General features: G+C 42.3%; 1 protein-coding gene across 1 annotated transcript in view; it reads right to left on the bottom strand.

The window, feature by feature from the left end:
- The window catches only part of Spata16 (spermatogenesis associated 16), a 265426-nt gene that overhangs the window by 36811 nt on the left and 211874 nt on the right, over positions 1-16741 (bottom strand). Inside the window, exons 6-8 of the mRNA XM_051185905.1 lie at positions 12716-12862; positions 11090-11202; positions 2210-2374 (exon numbers count right to left, since the gene is read on the bottom strand). Of these exons, the coding sequence (XP_051041862.1) occupies positions 2210-2374; positions 11090-11202; positions 12716-12862 (425 nt within the window). The remainder of the gene's footprint in view (positions 1-2209; positions 2375-11089; positions 11203-12715; positions 12863-16741) is intronic.

Below are 16741 nucleotides of genomic sequence, written 5' to 3' on the forward strand. Positions count from 1 at the left end.
TTTGCTGAGCCACCACTGTTCCCATGGTGCTCTGCAAGGTCAGGTTGGAATTTACTTTATAAGGTTAACGCTACTTGGCAACTGCAAAGTAAAATCTATTGCATAAAGTGATAAAACCTTCTAAGATACAGGCTGTTCAAATGTTGGGGCTGTATCCACACGTCTATTTATCTGTTGCTGTCTATCATCTATCAGTATGTTTGTCCATCTGTCTACTTACCATTCAATCATATATCCATCTATCTTTCTAAATTTGGGAGTGTATAAAATATGATATTATCCCATGAAATCCCATTTTTTAGAAGTATAAGCATTGAAAAAATTGTACCTATGGAAGGCATATCAGTGATATTGGTTTTGAGCCCTTTGTGCATATTTTGAAATATAACATTTCTCAGGGGAGGGAACCCCACATGTGTGTAGCTCAGGGGACCTATAAGCAAAGAATTCCTCTGCCTTTTTCTTATTTAAATATTGAATGTGCTTTTTAGGAAGACAGGATCAACATTTTCCTTTCCAAATTAACATTTTCGTTGCTTCTCTTATCTTAGAGGAACATTAATCATCTAAAATTGGTTATAACATGCCCTTTGAAAGCACCACACTTAGCACACTGTTGAATGCCTCATGAATGGCAGGATGAGACCACTGCCTTTTAAAGGGTGCTCTTCTGCTCACCACCATGATGGCTCAGACAGTATCATCACCACTTTTACTTACAGATTCCTTGAGAAAAGCTAATTGCATTGGTTTCAGCCTTGGTTTGCAGTGTATTTTTTACTGAGCTAGGCAGACTGTTTCATAAGATTACTGTGAATATTAGTATTTATTAAATGCACTTTTAAAAAAGCCTAGATAAATATTATAAATACTGGAAGCTCATTTCTTGGTTATATCTGTAAAAGCTCAAAGAGGGAGGGTTGCTTTAGTTATCTGAAAATTACAGGTAATCAGTCTGGGCTGCTCTCGTCCTTGTGCTGGGAATTCAATTCAAGTTTATAATTAGTTTTAGCTCCTCTCAATTAACGCTTCAAAGGGAAGAGCCCTTCCATACCACACGTTAGGCTCTCAGACCTCTCCTCGAATGGGCAGCACACTGTTCAATGATTACTTTTCAAATGAGGTGGTATGATTTCTAATATTAATTGTGACTATAATACACACATCTGTTTGAAGATTGTTTCTAAGCTATTCCTTTAAGTAGTTTCTGACTCGGTCTATGCAAGAATTAAAAGTCTGGTTCTCTGAATGTATTTAGTTAAGAAAACACATGTGCATGTGTATAAACACACACACACACACACACACACACACACACACTCTCTCACACACACACACTACTTTTTTTCTGAAGTAAGCTTTTACTTAGTGGTACACACTGTGTGTGTGCTGCTGCCTCTATATGACAATGGTAATCTACACTTAGGGACATTTTGTAGAGTGCTGTTTCTATACAGGTATGTGTTGTGCCCTCTGCCTCTTCTATGGGAGAGGACCATGCATGATCATCCTGGTGTTTCAGAAAATGTTAATTAGAACTTCAGTTGGGGTACAGAGAGGGCTCAGTTGGTGGGTGACATGCTTCATCTTGTGTACTTGAACTTGATCCTTATACACCACGGTAGTCAGCATTTGTCATCTCAGAGCTGGCAAAGTGGAGACAGTTGGGTCCCTGGGGCTCAATGGCTAGGCCAGCTGGGCATACTTGATGAGCTCTGGAGTAGCGAGAAATCCTGTCTAAAAAACCAAATGGTGGTAGGTGGCTGAACAAAGACAAGACAGCCAAACTTGTCCTCTGGCCTCCACGTGTACACACACACACACACACACACACACACACACACACACACACACACACGGATACATGCATGCACGCACACACTTACATTTTAATTTAAACAAAAAGCTTTTTATATAAAACGAATAATTGGCCCTTTCCTATGATTTTACACAAAGGTTCTTGATATATAGAAAGGTAAAAAGAAAGAAAAAAGGAATAAAGCAATAAAGGAAGGAAGGAAGGAAGAAAAGGGAAAGTAGTCCAATAATCCCAGCCAGCTCCCATCTTCCTGTGTCTTCATTTGAATGCTGGATGAGGGCCGACGTTTCCCTTCAGACTACATTTATTACCACAGCCTTTTCAGCCCCTATCAGTCTTCTGCTGGCTCGGGGCCTGTGAAAGCTTAAACAAAGAGAAACAAATACTTACCAATTCTGCCTCCTGTTGACTGATGTCCTGGAGATAAGGGACGGTTGCCAGCTCTGCCATTGCTTGATTGATCACCTGGGCCTGCTCCTTCACTCTCTGCAGCCTGCTGAGGAGGCTGGCATAGTGCAACTTCTCCATCACACCTGAGCAGGCATGGAAATTCCCCTGGGCTCACAATGAAATAGGAATGTTTGAGAACATGATCAAGGAAACAGTCTGAGCTGGGTCTGAAGTCAAGTCAAGGGTGGGACAAAACACCCCATCTGTCCATCTGTCTGTCTGTCCGTCTGTCTGTGTAGCCTTGGCTGGCTTGGAACTCTACAACAACTGGGCTGGTCATGAATCCACACAGCCATCTACCTTTGCTGTGACTAAAGTCATGCACCACCAGACCTCGATCACTACATCTTTTGAAAGCAACAGGATCCAGTACATTAAATTGTATGTTGCTTTCTGTCACTTTAGAAATGGTCGCTACATTTTCTCAAGGAGGTGGCTATGCATGACAGGCAGCTATTTAGCAGGGCTGTTGAGATGCTTTCTCCAGTTGCCCTCCCTTAGCAAAGGAGGTTGTTGTGAGAAATCAGGACTGAAATTTCCCTTGTCTTCCCTACCCCCTCAAGTTGTCCTCTCAGAGGCCTATGACCTTCTACGGGTGACTTTATTTACAATATCAAAGCATCATACCAACTAAGAGTTTACCTGTTATCTTGTTTATGTCAAAATTTTAAGCATGTTGAATAAATAGCTCTGCCCTTCTGTAGCTCCCCCTCCCCCTCCCCTCATCTGTTTGTATGCTAGCCCTGCTTATACTCTGTTCACTCTAGTTCCTAGGGTGACTTCAATAACTGACACGATCCATGGTGTGATAGACTGCTCTGTGCAACTGTAAAATGCTTCTCCCTCATGAATATCCAGATATCTCTGATTTTCCCCAAGACGGTGACACTTAGGATAGGTGGCTATCTTGTGTATTTGTCACTGCCACGCACAGAGGGCAAGTTAAACACAGACTGTAATGCTTGGGAGGAGAGACAGGGCTTATGATAAAATCCCCACATTTCTCTGCAGGAAAGACACATGGGGCACAGCATGGTCAAAACCTAAAGGCCTGAGTGTTTGCTGGGTTCTGAGGTCATTGGGCAGCTGGTGCCCAGCATCCTTCATTATCCATCATGCAGGACTCCTGGAGCAGCTGCAGCAGAGTCCTTGGGCAGTTAATTCTGCCTTCATTCTTCCCAGGGAATCCCTTGATTTGTTGTGTAGCCCTAGGAATTAGGATGATGTAGGCACTTGCCCAAATATCCAGGCATCTCAAGCAAGAGTTTAAGATGACACCACTTCCTTTCTGCTTGTATCTGGTAGGTTCTATTTCAGTTTGTGAATTTGTATCAAATGATGCCCTGAAATGAGACATAGGATTTCTTTCTAAAAGAAAATTTCCTCTAAAGATCGAGAGAGAGAAGAGAGAGAGAGAGAGAGAGAGAGAGAGAGAGAGAGAGAGAGAGAGAGAGAAACATCGTTAGAAATGAGCATTACTGAGAGAGCGTCTGAACTTCAACTTGAAATTATAAAGTGACACTCTGAAATGTCATTCCAGCACTGTGACTGACAACAAGCTGGAGAGGCAGGCATTTTCCTAGAATCAGACAGATGAACCAAGGTTAGGCAGGCCTACCTTCTTTTTGACTTTATTTCTCCCTTGGTAGACACCAGTGTTGACCACATGATGGCCTCCATTTTTATTTATTGTTTCTGATTCGTTATTTATATGAAAAGTTAACGAGTTTCTAGGAGTGATGATTCCAAATGTGTTTGAGACCCCTTGTCTGAACTGATCAAAGAGCTAGTCTGCCAGTCAGCTGCAACACGTCCCTGAAGGATGGCACTTTGTCAAGCAGAGGAAAGCAAGTTGGAGGAGAAAGAGTTTTCTTTCTGGATAACAATTGCTTCCTTTGTCCTCCATAAAAGAAACAATGGGGCTAGTTGTAGGAAATGCTGTAGTGACTCAACTTCAGAGAACAGAATCCACACAGCTTGCTCGGGAACATAATCTATTAGTGTAATTTCCCCAAACATCAGGAAAATAAAAATAGTGGAAAGCAACAGTGCTTTGTTAGCCTGATTGCTGGATGCATAACAAAACAGGAAATGTTCCATATGAATGAGATCCTGGAGAAAGAACCTACATGTGTGCTAATAGTCACCCGCTCCACTCCTCCCCTCCCCACTCCCGAATTCAATTCTGGCTATCAGGAAGCTACAGATCAATGTTGTATATATGCAAGACAAGGGCTTTGAAAGACGGAGTGGGAAAAGACGAACATCAATTCCTGATGTCAGCAGGAGTGTTTTAATGTGGCTGCTTTAAAAAAAAAAAAAACCCAAGAAAATATTGGAGAATGAGTGAATTAGCCTAAACATGTAGTGCTAGCAAAGAGACTAACCCTCCCTGTGAGACCTTAAGAGTGATCAAATGGCCCCTTAGTTTCTGGAGGGAGGGTAATAAAGTGGCCAAGACTGAAGCTAAAACCTCACCCGGGTGCAATGAAGGTTAGGCAAATAGCAAGTTCAAATGAAGGCTTCTGGCAGAGAATCGCCTGGGTTTAGTAGCAATTATTGGTAAATGCTGAGTAAATAAATGATACTGCATAATGCTATGAAAGGCAGAGTCCAGTGTTTGGAGTGTGTTTTCATTTGGCATAACATATAGAAACATTCTTTGCAAACAGAGAATGATGAGGAAGCATATACTATTATTCACTTCAAATATGCATACATAAACAATTTTAAATGTTTTGTCTGGAAGAAATAGAAAAGTAAAATTAATGAGTTATTAAAATATGGTTTATTGCATCATTTTTGGTAAGTCATCCTGTAAAGAAATCTTCATGCATGGTAAAAGATTGTATGGTTTGAATTCTTAAGCATTTAGCCATAGAGCATAGAGTAGAAGGTTCAAGGCAGACAGCAACCAGTGAGGTTAATGAAGGGAGAAGCAGAGCAACATCCAGGGAGCATTAAAATATTAGGACTAAAGTCTTTCTTTTTTGTCATGACAGGGTACTGTTGAGTATTTTTAAAGATGTGTTACATTTGTTTATGCTGTGGAACATTTGTTTAACGATGCAAAGATGTATTGCATTCCTTTTATGTTGCATTTGCTTAACTCTGTGAAGCTGTGTTACTTTGCCTGTCTAAACTCCTGATGGTCTGAGAAGGAGCTGAATGGCCAGTATCAAGGCAGGAGAAAGAATAGATGGGGTTGGACAGGCAGAGAGAATAAAGAGGAAGAGAACTCTGCAGGAGCAACAACCAGGAGAGGAGCGAGAAAAGAAGGGGACAGCCACCCAGCCACCCAGTCAGACAGCCACCCAAACACACAGCCACACAGCTACACATTCACACAGCCACCCAAACACCCAGACATACAGCCACCCAGACACCCAGACACACAGTCACACAGCCACCCAGACACCCAGACACACAGCCACACAGCCACATAGCCACACAGAGTGAAAGTAAGATTACACAAGTAAGAAAATGAAAAAGCCCAGAGGCAAAAAGGTAGATGGGATAATTTAAGTTAAGAAAAGCTGGCTAGAAATTAGCCAAGCTAAGGCTGGGCATTGAGAAGAAAGAAAAAGCCATGAGGAATGCACTGGAATATTCTAGTTTATGGACTGTAAAATATCAGAATGGTCCTTGTTTATCCATGTCCTGTGTGTCTGGAAAAGCCATTCATGGTGTCAGGTAAATGAAACCTGTTGTCAGTGTCAAGAACATCACTGTCTGAAATGCAGGAACCTCCCTCAGCCCGGGGAAGGTAACCATCTTTGTTGTCTGCCACCTCAATGCAAGACGTGAAGGTTCACATTCCCTTGGAGCATTTTCACAGTTAATTTTCTGATTTGATTTGGTTTGTACATTTTGGTGCTCCGTCCAAGATTTACTTAAGTTTGAATACTGTGTATCTGTGGTATGATCTGGTGGAACCAGAACAGTAGACAAAGTTGTTTATTGGTGGTTTGAACTTTGAAACCGTGTGATACCTTGAAAGAACACTTTGAGAAATGGGACAGACTATGTGGTAATGAGAGATTTTTTTTTCCCAAGCAAAACACTCTGGAGGCTTTGGTTTTGTGACCTACACTTGTTTTGAAGAGGTGGGCACTGCCTTGTGTGCTTGGCCACACAAGGCTGATGAGCACATGCTGAAACCAAAGAGCCACTTTCAGACAGGATTCTGGGAAGCCTGGTGCATTGAACAGGGAAGAAAACTTTTGTTGGTGGTGGTTAAAGAAGATACAGGAAAATACAATCCAAGAGATTACAAGATTGAAACCATAGAAGCTACAGAAGGATTAGGAAATTAAGGGTTTTTAAAAAACTACTCACTACTTACATAGTTCAGTTTAGTACAAAAACTTTAACAAGGCAGCTTTGAAGGTGTCTCCATGTGAATTCACAAGTAAAAACCATGGTTAATTACTATCTTTGGTGAATCTTACTAAAGTTAACTGTAAAGAAACACCTACTGACCTGCCATTTAAAGGGAATCTGTTCTCCCCATTTCCAGAACCATGAGGAATGGACACTGACTGATGTGGTGAGAATATATATTTATATGTTTGCAATGTATGTTCTAGATAATTAGGACTGGGTAATAAAACTAACACCTGTGAATACCTTCATATGAAAAAGCTCTCAAATGTTAAAAAAAAAAATTGAGTCCAACTATGGCATACATTTCCAAGTTATCTTTTTTTAAAAAAGGCATATAATGTCTTAATAGAAGAATACTGGGAGAAGTTATTCTGTTTTTTAGTTCATGTTCCAACTTCTAATCCCCTAGCTACGTGAACATGTACTACCACTTGAAGCTATGGTTGGCTTCCTCAGTGGTAAAATGCAAGTGATTGTGAGGGCCCAACAAGGTGAGGTAAAGGACATGGTTTTCAGGTGTGGAGCATCACAGACACTTCTGTGTCATACTTCCAAAGCAGTTGGTACCTGTTTCATAACCAGAGCATGTCTGTCTCACTTCAGAAGCATTTGGGTTAAGAAAATTTTCTGATTATGATAGGTGCAAGAATTTAGGAAAAAATTTTTTGCTCACTTTATATTTAATGAGATTCTGTTGAAACTACATTTTATCCTATTTTCACATACTTATTTTGTGGTGAACAACAAAAAATATGTACCCTTTATAGACCAACCAGTGAAAAGTTCTGCAATGATATTGTAATTTAGTTATGATATTATAATTTAGTATGTTGTTATCTTAGCTTTTTTCTAATTAAAGACTTATACCTCTTATTTATAAGGTTAATATTTAGTATGTTTAAGGAAAGTATAATCAGAATACTTGGCATTGTCTAAGTATCACTTCAACATTCATGCATGTATCATCATTTACATGACAATATAAGTGTGATAGTGCTTAAAATTTATATAAATGGTTCTAGACACAGTATTATGCCAAAATTTAATGTTGTCTTTTGGGTCTCCTGCATTATAATGAATGCTAAAGCTGTGCTATATATCATTTTTCATACTTCAAAGCCACTTACATTAAGGAACATTGTCAAAGTGAGTTTAAGAAGATCTCTGGTCATATATGACAAAAAGTTCCTTCTTAGATATTAGAATTAGATGGATGCTCTTTGCTGTAGTGGACCAGCAAAATCATGTCAGAGTCACTGTATTAAGAATGACAGACAAATCCAAGGCTCAGGACAGATGTTGCCCCAGGCATCTCCCCGTCTCTTACAGTGGCAATATCTGGTGCTGGCTCCTTTATACTGAGGTATGAACTCAGATAATAACTCATGGTTAGGTTCTGTGGTCACTGAGCTGCAGGCCTGAGACCAGCCCTCCCACGGGCAGCAGATCTGCTCTGGGGCTGGAGAGTACATGGCAAGTCCTGTCTGTGTGGGGGAAGCTGAACAAGTCAGTGATTGAAGGAAAAGAATTTGAGAACTATGGGACTCTAGCACTACCCTCACAGTAGAAGAAAAATTAAAGTATGCAGGATGTACAAGGAAAAAGAAAGCAATGAAATAGCCCTTTTATCAAACAAAACTCAAACCAGTGTGAATAATTAAAGCTTCTATGAACCCAATGCTTAATAAAGTGCATATACACCTTGGGAAAATGTCTGCTTTTACAGGTGTCACAAACTAGGGCAAATGCACGGACAACACAGTATATACTGACTGAAACACACGGCCTTTGGTATCTGAATGGATAAAAACACACCCACTCTGAGCTTAAGCACACCACTGAAAACTGCTTGTTAATGGTAGCAGGTGGGAGTTCTTTCTAGTCACTCACTCATTATTTGCTTCATTAAGCCACTTTTGTAGCACCCTGTACTCAGTCCTGCATTATGAAATTGTGGCCAGGCAAACAGAAGACCTGGAAACCAGTGTTTGGAAGCTGATACCCACTGTCTCAGGAAACCCCGAGAGTCAACTCACATTGTTTTCAGGAAGACAGTCTCCCAGGTGCTGTTTCCCACAGAAGCAAACAGGGAAGTCGGAATTGTTTGAAAGTAGATGGGATGGACAGAGAGGACATGACATCTGGTGTCTACTAATCTGAGAATGACCCGATTGCAGGTTACACTTGGGGAGGTGAGGAAGAATGCAGTTATGGACTCTTTTCAAAGTGCCTAGCACTTTGAAAGGCCCAACCTGCACTCACACCACGTGGTTCAAGCCAGTAGCAAACCATGTCATTTGTTAGCTTCAAAACAAGTGTCAAGCTAGGCAGGTGTTGTCCTAGGGACTTAGAGCAAAGACAGATCCCTCTCACTGCACCCAGCACCCCGGCCACTAGGGTAGCCTTGCACAGAAGAGACCAACAGATGCTTAAGTGATGATTGTTGGTAGTAAAGACTTTATTTCTTTAATAACCTGATGATGACAGTGCTGATGTGTGTGTAAGGGATTATGATAAAGGGTGAGCTGCAGAATAAGGCCCAAAGTTTGTAATACTGCTAATGAGATTGTTGTGGGTTGAATATTTTTCAGCTCAAACATTCAACCTCAATGTGAACATGTTTGGAGATGAGGCCTGTGTATGAGGTAATTAGGATAAGAGGAGATTATGAGGGCGAGGCTCTGTCCTGGTCAGTTTTAATTGTCAACTTGGCACAACCAACATTCTGCCCAGGAGGAAAAGAATCTCAGCTGAATAACTGTCTAGGAATTGTGGGGAATTGTCTTAAATTGCTGATTGATGAGAGGACAGAGCCCATTGTTGGCAGTGCCACACCAGTACAAATAGTTCTGGGGCTGTATCAGAAATGGGGGCAGGGGGAGAGGAAAAGAGTAAAGGGGGGAGGGAGAGAGGAGGTAGAGGGAGAAGGAGGGAAAGGAGGTGAAGAAGAGGGAGGGGAAAAGGGAAGGGGAAGAGGGGGAGAGAGAGGGCTTTAAGTTCCTGCCTTGAGTTCCTTTCCTGACTTCCTTCCAGGGAAGGGAACTTATAACTGAAAGTATAAGGAGAAATAAGCTCTCTCCTCCCTTTGGAGGAGAAGGTTGCCTTTGGTTACAGTATTTATTACAGCAACAGAAAGCAAAGGGGGACAGTTGTCATGGAGGCAGAGAGACTCTGCAAAATAGATGCCTGAGCTCTTGTTCTGTTTCTCTGTCTGAGCCCTCTGGGGACACGGGAAATGCAGCTTCATAAGAATCAAGAGGGATGCTCTTACTTGACCCACAGCAGCTTGCCACCTCGATCTTGGATAATTACTATATGATTGTAGAAAAGTCTACTGTTGAACCCACTGAATCTATAGTGCTTGGCACAACAGCCTGAGCCAAGCAAGACAAATGTGGATTCCTCACTATTAGAAATAGATGGTGGCAGCTGAGTGGAACATGGTTGCAGAGAGAAGGGGTTTGTGGCAGGAAATTCACTTAAGAGTGCACTTTTTGTCTTTTAATTTGTAACATATACAATTACAAATCATGCAAATAGATTGGACATTTTATAGCTTTCCTAAAATGCTGGGTGATGCTGGTGAGTAAGTAATTGCTGAACAGATGTTAAGTAGCTGTTCATGATGACCCCCTTGGTTCTCCTCCTATGAACATCAAATCAATGATGTAATACAAAAGCCACAAGAAGAAGAGTCTTTAAAATTTCCAACTTAAAGCCTTTTGAAAACAATTGGGGGGGGGATAAACCTGCAGCCTTTATGATGTATTAATGAGAAAGTCTCTTTATGTATTTTCAGTACAATAACCTACAGTTTGTAAAAGAGTAGCAAGGAATTCAAGGTACATTTAGGAGATATTAGGGCATTGGGTTGGGGGGAAGCACACTTTTCCTGGACTGTGAAAAGGGATTACATCACTTATTCGAAGGTCACACACAGCTCAGCATCAATGGTTACAGTGGTACCCTGCTTTGTGATGGGGTGTGCAGGCACAAGCTCTGAGTTCCTGGGAGAGATAATGAGACAGTCCTGTGCAATGGCTCAGTAAATGAGGCAGGGAAGGCACTATGACTGCTAACATTCTGTTATTGATTTGACATGAAAATTCACAGGAGCCTTGAATTAGATGGTAGGAAGGCACTGGAAGGATTGCTGTGCCTGGAGACATGAGTCATACAAACACTCAGGACCACAGTGTAGCATTGGTTCATGTGTGGGAATGGAAAGAAATGGGATCATTAGCTAACATTAGTTTGGTTTTGTAAATATAATTTTCTGTGCATCTTTCTAAACAAAACAAAAGAAAACAACAAAAACAATAACAAAAATCCCCAAACTCAGCACTTGCAATGCTTAGAGCAAGCCTCAGCTCTCCATACTCTTAGAAATCTGGGATGTTCACACCCAGGACAAAAGATCCATCATATACTCACATTCAGTTGCGTGCTTCGGATGAAGTCCAGGATTGGCAGGACTCGCTTCCCCACTGTGTCCATGAGTCTCACTGTATCTTCTCTGGTCAGCAGAGAGAAGGGAGTTTTATGTTCTAGAAATTGTAACAATAAATTTTTATACTTTTCAGAATTCCATTTCAGAATGCTGTCTGTAGTGAGCTGTAAACAGATATTTTAATATTAACAGATACAAATCTTTAGTATGAACACTAGTTCCATCCCTATCCCACATTTGTGACAATAGCAGATCTATGAGGAGAAAGGCAGCTATGAGGAGAATAAACACCCTTCAGAAGTGACATTTATTCATTTTTTTGATTGAGAGATCTAAGAGACAACCAGTGACAATTCACATATCTCGGCAGAATATGTTTGTCTTGAATTGTGAAAAAAATGTCATAAACATGTCTGATCCTTGTCTTGCTGCACTCATGTATTGTTCAAGTGTGCAGATGCCATTGACTTTGAATGTGGCTTGAAGCCGAGATAGGCCTCGAGGGACACTGCACCAGGCAAAACTCCAATTCTTAATTATGTGGTTACAGCACAAGCTCAACCTGGTCATGAACTCAGTCTGTAAGTCTGAGATTTCAATTCCATGTACACATTTCTTGAAAAATTTAACCAGAATTATTTAACACCATCAAATTACATGCTCTCCAGGAGATTTAAACTCTTAAATAATTGCATAAGGAAAGAGTAGATGATAGCATACTAGCAGATAGTCCAGGTGACTTGGAACTGATATTGCTGTTTGTGACTTCATGTATTAGTCATGTTGACAAACCATTTCATATTTGCACAATGATATTCTTTGTCAGGCATTGATGGTACAAGCTTTTAATCACTCGGGAGGTAGAGGCAGCCTGGTCTACAGAGTGAGTTCCAGGACAGGCTCCAAAACAATACAGAGAAACCCTGTCTTGAAAAATCAAAACAAACATACAAAACACCAAAGGATTATGTTCTTTATTTTTTTCCCAGTATGTATGTGTGTGTGTCATTTAAAAAATTTGTTTTTGTACATGTGTGTGCATGCATACATGTGGAGGCCCTAAGTTAATGACAAGACTCATTGTCCATTATGCTTTCACCCTATCCATTGAGGCAGGGTCTCTCAATCAAACCCAGAGTTTGCAGAAATGGCTGGCTTAGGAAGCCAACCTACTCTGGTGATTCCATCTCTTCCTCCCATGGCTAGAATTATACTAATCTCCCCCAGCATTTCCGTGAGAGTCTTGGAATTGGAACTTCGGTTCCTGTAGGGTGCGCACTTTAACTGTTGAGTTCTGTCCCTAGACCCAAAGCCTGTATTCTTGGTGGCTATGACAGGCAGTGGTCATGGTAGTGTCTGGGTTGGAATGCTAGGAATGAATTGGAAGCACGCCATGATTATGTCTTCCTGGGGTAAATCTCCCTAAAACCAGAATTCCATGTATTTTAAATCAACACACAAAGAAAACTAGATCAATAGTGGCTTAAAACCAAACATTTTTTAGGATATCCAGGCCCTTCTACGAGCTTGGTGCTGTGGTACAGTCCTAGACTTGTCCCAGTTTTGAAACGGGGACATTTGAAAAGGTAGTGCATTCAGGTTCCAGTCACCTGTGAAAGTGGGCAGCTTCCTGCTTGACAGCTTTTCTAAAAACTTCCCATCTTCTTTGTTCTTGAATCCAAGTGTCAGCAGATACTGTTGAGGAGGAAAAGATGACCAGTCAGCTGTCTGGGGCAGCACATGGAGTCCTTGCGTGTCTGAAAACGGCAGAGAAACAAGTAGGAGGTATATTTGCAGTTTTATCATTTTCAGCTCCCTCCTCCAGTTCAGGAATTGTATTTTGAAAAATGATAAATGTAAATGTTACAGGCACAAAGTAAAATCCTGTGCATCAAAAGCACAAGTGGCTAATATATAAAATTGTACTCCATTATTTGTCTTTCCCATAGTGGTATAAATACACACAAAGCATGTAATAAGCCATGAGCAGATTCTATGGCCATCTTTCCCCATTCACAGTAATAGATATTCAAGACCAGCTCGTAGGAGGGGCTATTGTTCTCTGTTTGTTTGATTTTGTATCCTAGCTGAAGACGAAGGAAATAACATTATATAAAAGGAAAGAGAAAAATAACTAAGTGAAAATGAAAATAAACGGTGCTGGGAAAACTGGCTATCAACATGTACAAGAATAACAGTTGATTTATCATCTCTCATGCTACACAAAACATGGTTCAAAATGCATCCGAGATCTAATGTAAGACTTGGAACTCTGAGACTGCAAGAAGAAAACAGGAAAGCACTTCAAGATTAGACACAGGCAAGGATTTTCTGCAGAGAACTCTAGTAGCACAGGACATCCACATCGACAAATGAGAGGGCAGAAAACTGAAAGGTCCCTACAAAGCAAAGAAAACAGTGGCCAGAGTGAAGAGGCAGCCCACAAGGTGGGAAAGCTCTTTCCCTGAGCAAACATCAGACAGGATTAATATGAGGGATATGTGAGAACCTGCAAAAATTAAATACCAACTCCAGTTCCCAGCTTTCCTTAGCAGACTATTCTCAAAAATGAAGAAATACAAAAGGCTAGTAAATATTGGGTGAAATGTGCAACATCTGCATCCATTGGAGAAATTCGAATTAAAACTGTTATGAACACCTCCCGCCGGGCCAAGCCATTTTGAGTGGCTGGTGCTGCCCTCTGGGGCTATGGCATCGCCCACACCAGGGGCGCTGCCTAGGGCTATGTCTGGGTCCATGGCTCTGTATTGCCTAGGGTCTGGGGTGATGCCCATGGCTCTGTTACCACTGAGGGCTCTGCAGATGCCTGGGGTCTTGTCAGACACCTGAGACTATGTTTGTGCCCGAGGGCCATATTGCCACAGGTGCCATACTAATCTGGGTGGGTTGTGCTGCCTCTGGGGCCGTGATGATGTCCAGGCCCTGAGATGATACCAAGGGCCATGACTGGGTTCGTGGTCCTGCTGCAGCTGGGGTCTGTAAAGATGTTCATGACCTGTGTTAGCCAGCCCTGCATTTCACTGGCCCTACCCCCTCACTGGATACTGCATCAGAGGACCTAGTCCCACTCCTCAGGGGAGAGCTGACCCCTATCCCCACCCAAGAAAGATGACTCCACCCCTCACCACAGGTGTGCTCCCCATCTGGGCAGTACATTAGAGATGACCCTGTTGTTAAGGATGTGGATGAGCCAACCTTGAGGGTGTGAGAACAATAGAATCCCCACTCCCCTTGTCTGCTATGCTGTGTCATGGGCGAGGGAAAGATGCCCTCCTCCCTCTGAACCTTGCTAACTGTGGCAGGTGAGAGATCTGGCCCTGGGGCTACAGGAGTAAGAAAGCTAGCCCTGCCCTTCACCAGCTGTAGCATACAGGAGAGTGGGCCCCGCACTCCACCTGGGCAGCATATTAGAGCTGACCCTATTGGCTGTGGTGCAGGTGAGCCAGCCTTAAGGGCATGATAACAGGAGATCTGACCCTGTCCCCTTCATATGCTTCCCTACAGCAATCAAGAGGGCCCAGCACCTCACTTGGGCAACACAGCAGAACTGGCCATGGTGGTGTGAGTGTGAGTGACCCAGATCTGAGGAGCCGAGAGCTGGAGAATTGGCTCTGCTCCTTGCATAGCCTGCATTGGGTGAACCAGCCAAGGCAGTGCTGGACAGCTCATCCATGTAGTGAGATGAGGGAAAGCTGGTGGCTGAGCAACCCAGCTACCACTCTGGCTCAGAACCAGGGCTATGAGTGGCTCTCTCCAACATCACCTCATCTATGAACTGTTGGAGCATGTGAAGGGAAAGAATACAAAGCAGCAGGATCAGACAACGACAGCATATCCAAGAGGAGCCCCAGTGAGAGCACATTATCTATAGTGTAGCAGAAGCCAGCGGCCTTGAGCCAGACCAATGACTGGTGGCAATGAACAATTTCAAGGTAAGATGAATGGACCACAGGGTAAACCATGTGACTCAACAGGCCACACTACAGCTTCCACAACAGGTTCTTCTCTTTTTATTTGCTTGTTTTTATTTTTTATTTTATTTTATTTTTTGGAGGGGAGGATTGCAACGTCAGAGGGCAGAAGTGAAGGCGGGAGATAAATGGGATACATGATGTGAAATCCACAAGGAGTCCATAAAAGATAAAAAAACAAAACAAAACAAAAAAAACAAGGAAACTGTTCTGAGACTTTATCTTAACCTATTCATAATGGCCACCATCAAGGAAACAGCAACAAGCAGGGTGGTAGTGGCAGAGAGAGGGAGATCGCTGTGAGTTTGGGGCCACCCTGGTCTACAAAGTGAGTTTCAGGACAGCTATCGTTGTTATACAAAGAAAACCTGTCAATTTTGAAATTTGCAGGCAAATGGATGGAGCTTGAGGAAACCCATCCTGAATGAGGCAACTTGGTCACAAAAAGAGGAACATGGTATGTACTCACTCATATATGGATTTTAGGCATAGAACAAAGGATTACCAGCCTACGATTCACACCGCCAGAGAAACTAGGATACAAGAAGGAACCTAAGAGATTCATACAAGGTCCCTCACAGAAGGGTAAAGGAACAAGATCTCCTGAGCATATTGGGAGGGGGTGGGCACACAGTGAGTGGAGAGGGAGTTAGGAGAAAGAGAAGGGGAGGAGAGGAGAACATGGGGACTAGGAAGATTGAGTTGGGGGACGAATAGATGAGGCAGGGAAAAAAAAAAAAGAGACACCATAGTAGAGGGGGCCATTATAGGTTTAAAGAGAAAACTGACTCTAGAGAAATGTCCAGAGACCTACAAGGATGATCCCAACTAACAATCTAAGCAACAATGGAAAGGCTACCTTAAATGCCCTTCCTGGTAATGAGATTGATAACTAACTTATATGCCATCATAGAGCCCTCATCTAGTAGCTGATGGAAACAGAAGCAGACACCCACAGCCAAACACTGAGCCGAACTCCTGGAATCCAGTTGTAGAGAGGGAGGAGTGATAAGAAAATGGGTCAAGACCAGGCTACAGAAACCCACAGAGACAGCTGACCTGAACAAGGGGGAACTCATGGACCCCCCCTCAGACTGATAGCTGGAAAACCAGCATTAGACTGATTCAGACCCCCTGAATGTAGGTCTCAGTTAGAAGGCCTTGGCAGTCTAAGGGACTTCTGACAGTGGAACCAGGATGTATTCCTGGTACACAAAAGGACTTTGGGAGCACATTCCCCGTGGAGGGATACTACCTTAGCCTAGAGGCAGGAGAGAGGGCCTAGTCCCTACTCCAAATGACTTGACAGATTTTGATGATCCCTCCTGGGAGACATCACCCTCCCTGTGGAATGTGTGTGTGGGTAAATGGGATGGGAGGGGGGTCAGGGGTCATGGGAGGGAGGGACAAAGAAGGAAATGGGATATGTAAAATAAGAAAAATAATAAATATATTAAAAAATCTTAAAAATCAAAACAAAGAAACCTTGTCTCCAAAAACAAAACAACAGTAACAAAAACAGAGAGAGAGAAAGAGAGAGAGAGAAGAAAACAGCAGCAAATACTGTCAAGGATGTGGTGTGGAAAGGGGGTTCTTATTCACTGGTAGTGATAATGTAAATTGGCACAATCACTATGGAAATGG

Source organism: Phodopus roborovskii, unplaced genomic scaffold (assembly GCF_943737965.1).
Source record: "Phodopus roborovskii unplaced genomic scaffold, PHOROB, whole genome shotgun sequence".
NCBI classification, from domain to species: Eukaryota; Metazoa; Chordata; class Mammalia; order Rodentia; family Cricetidae; genus Phodopus; species Phodopus roborovskii.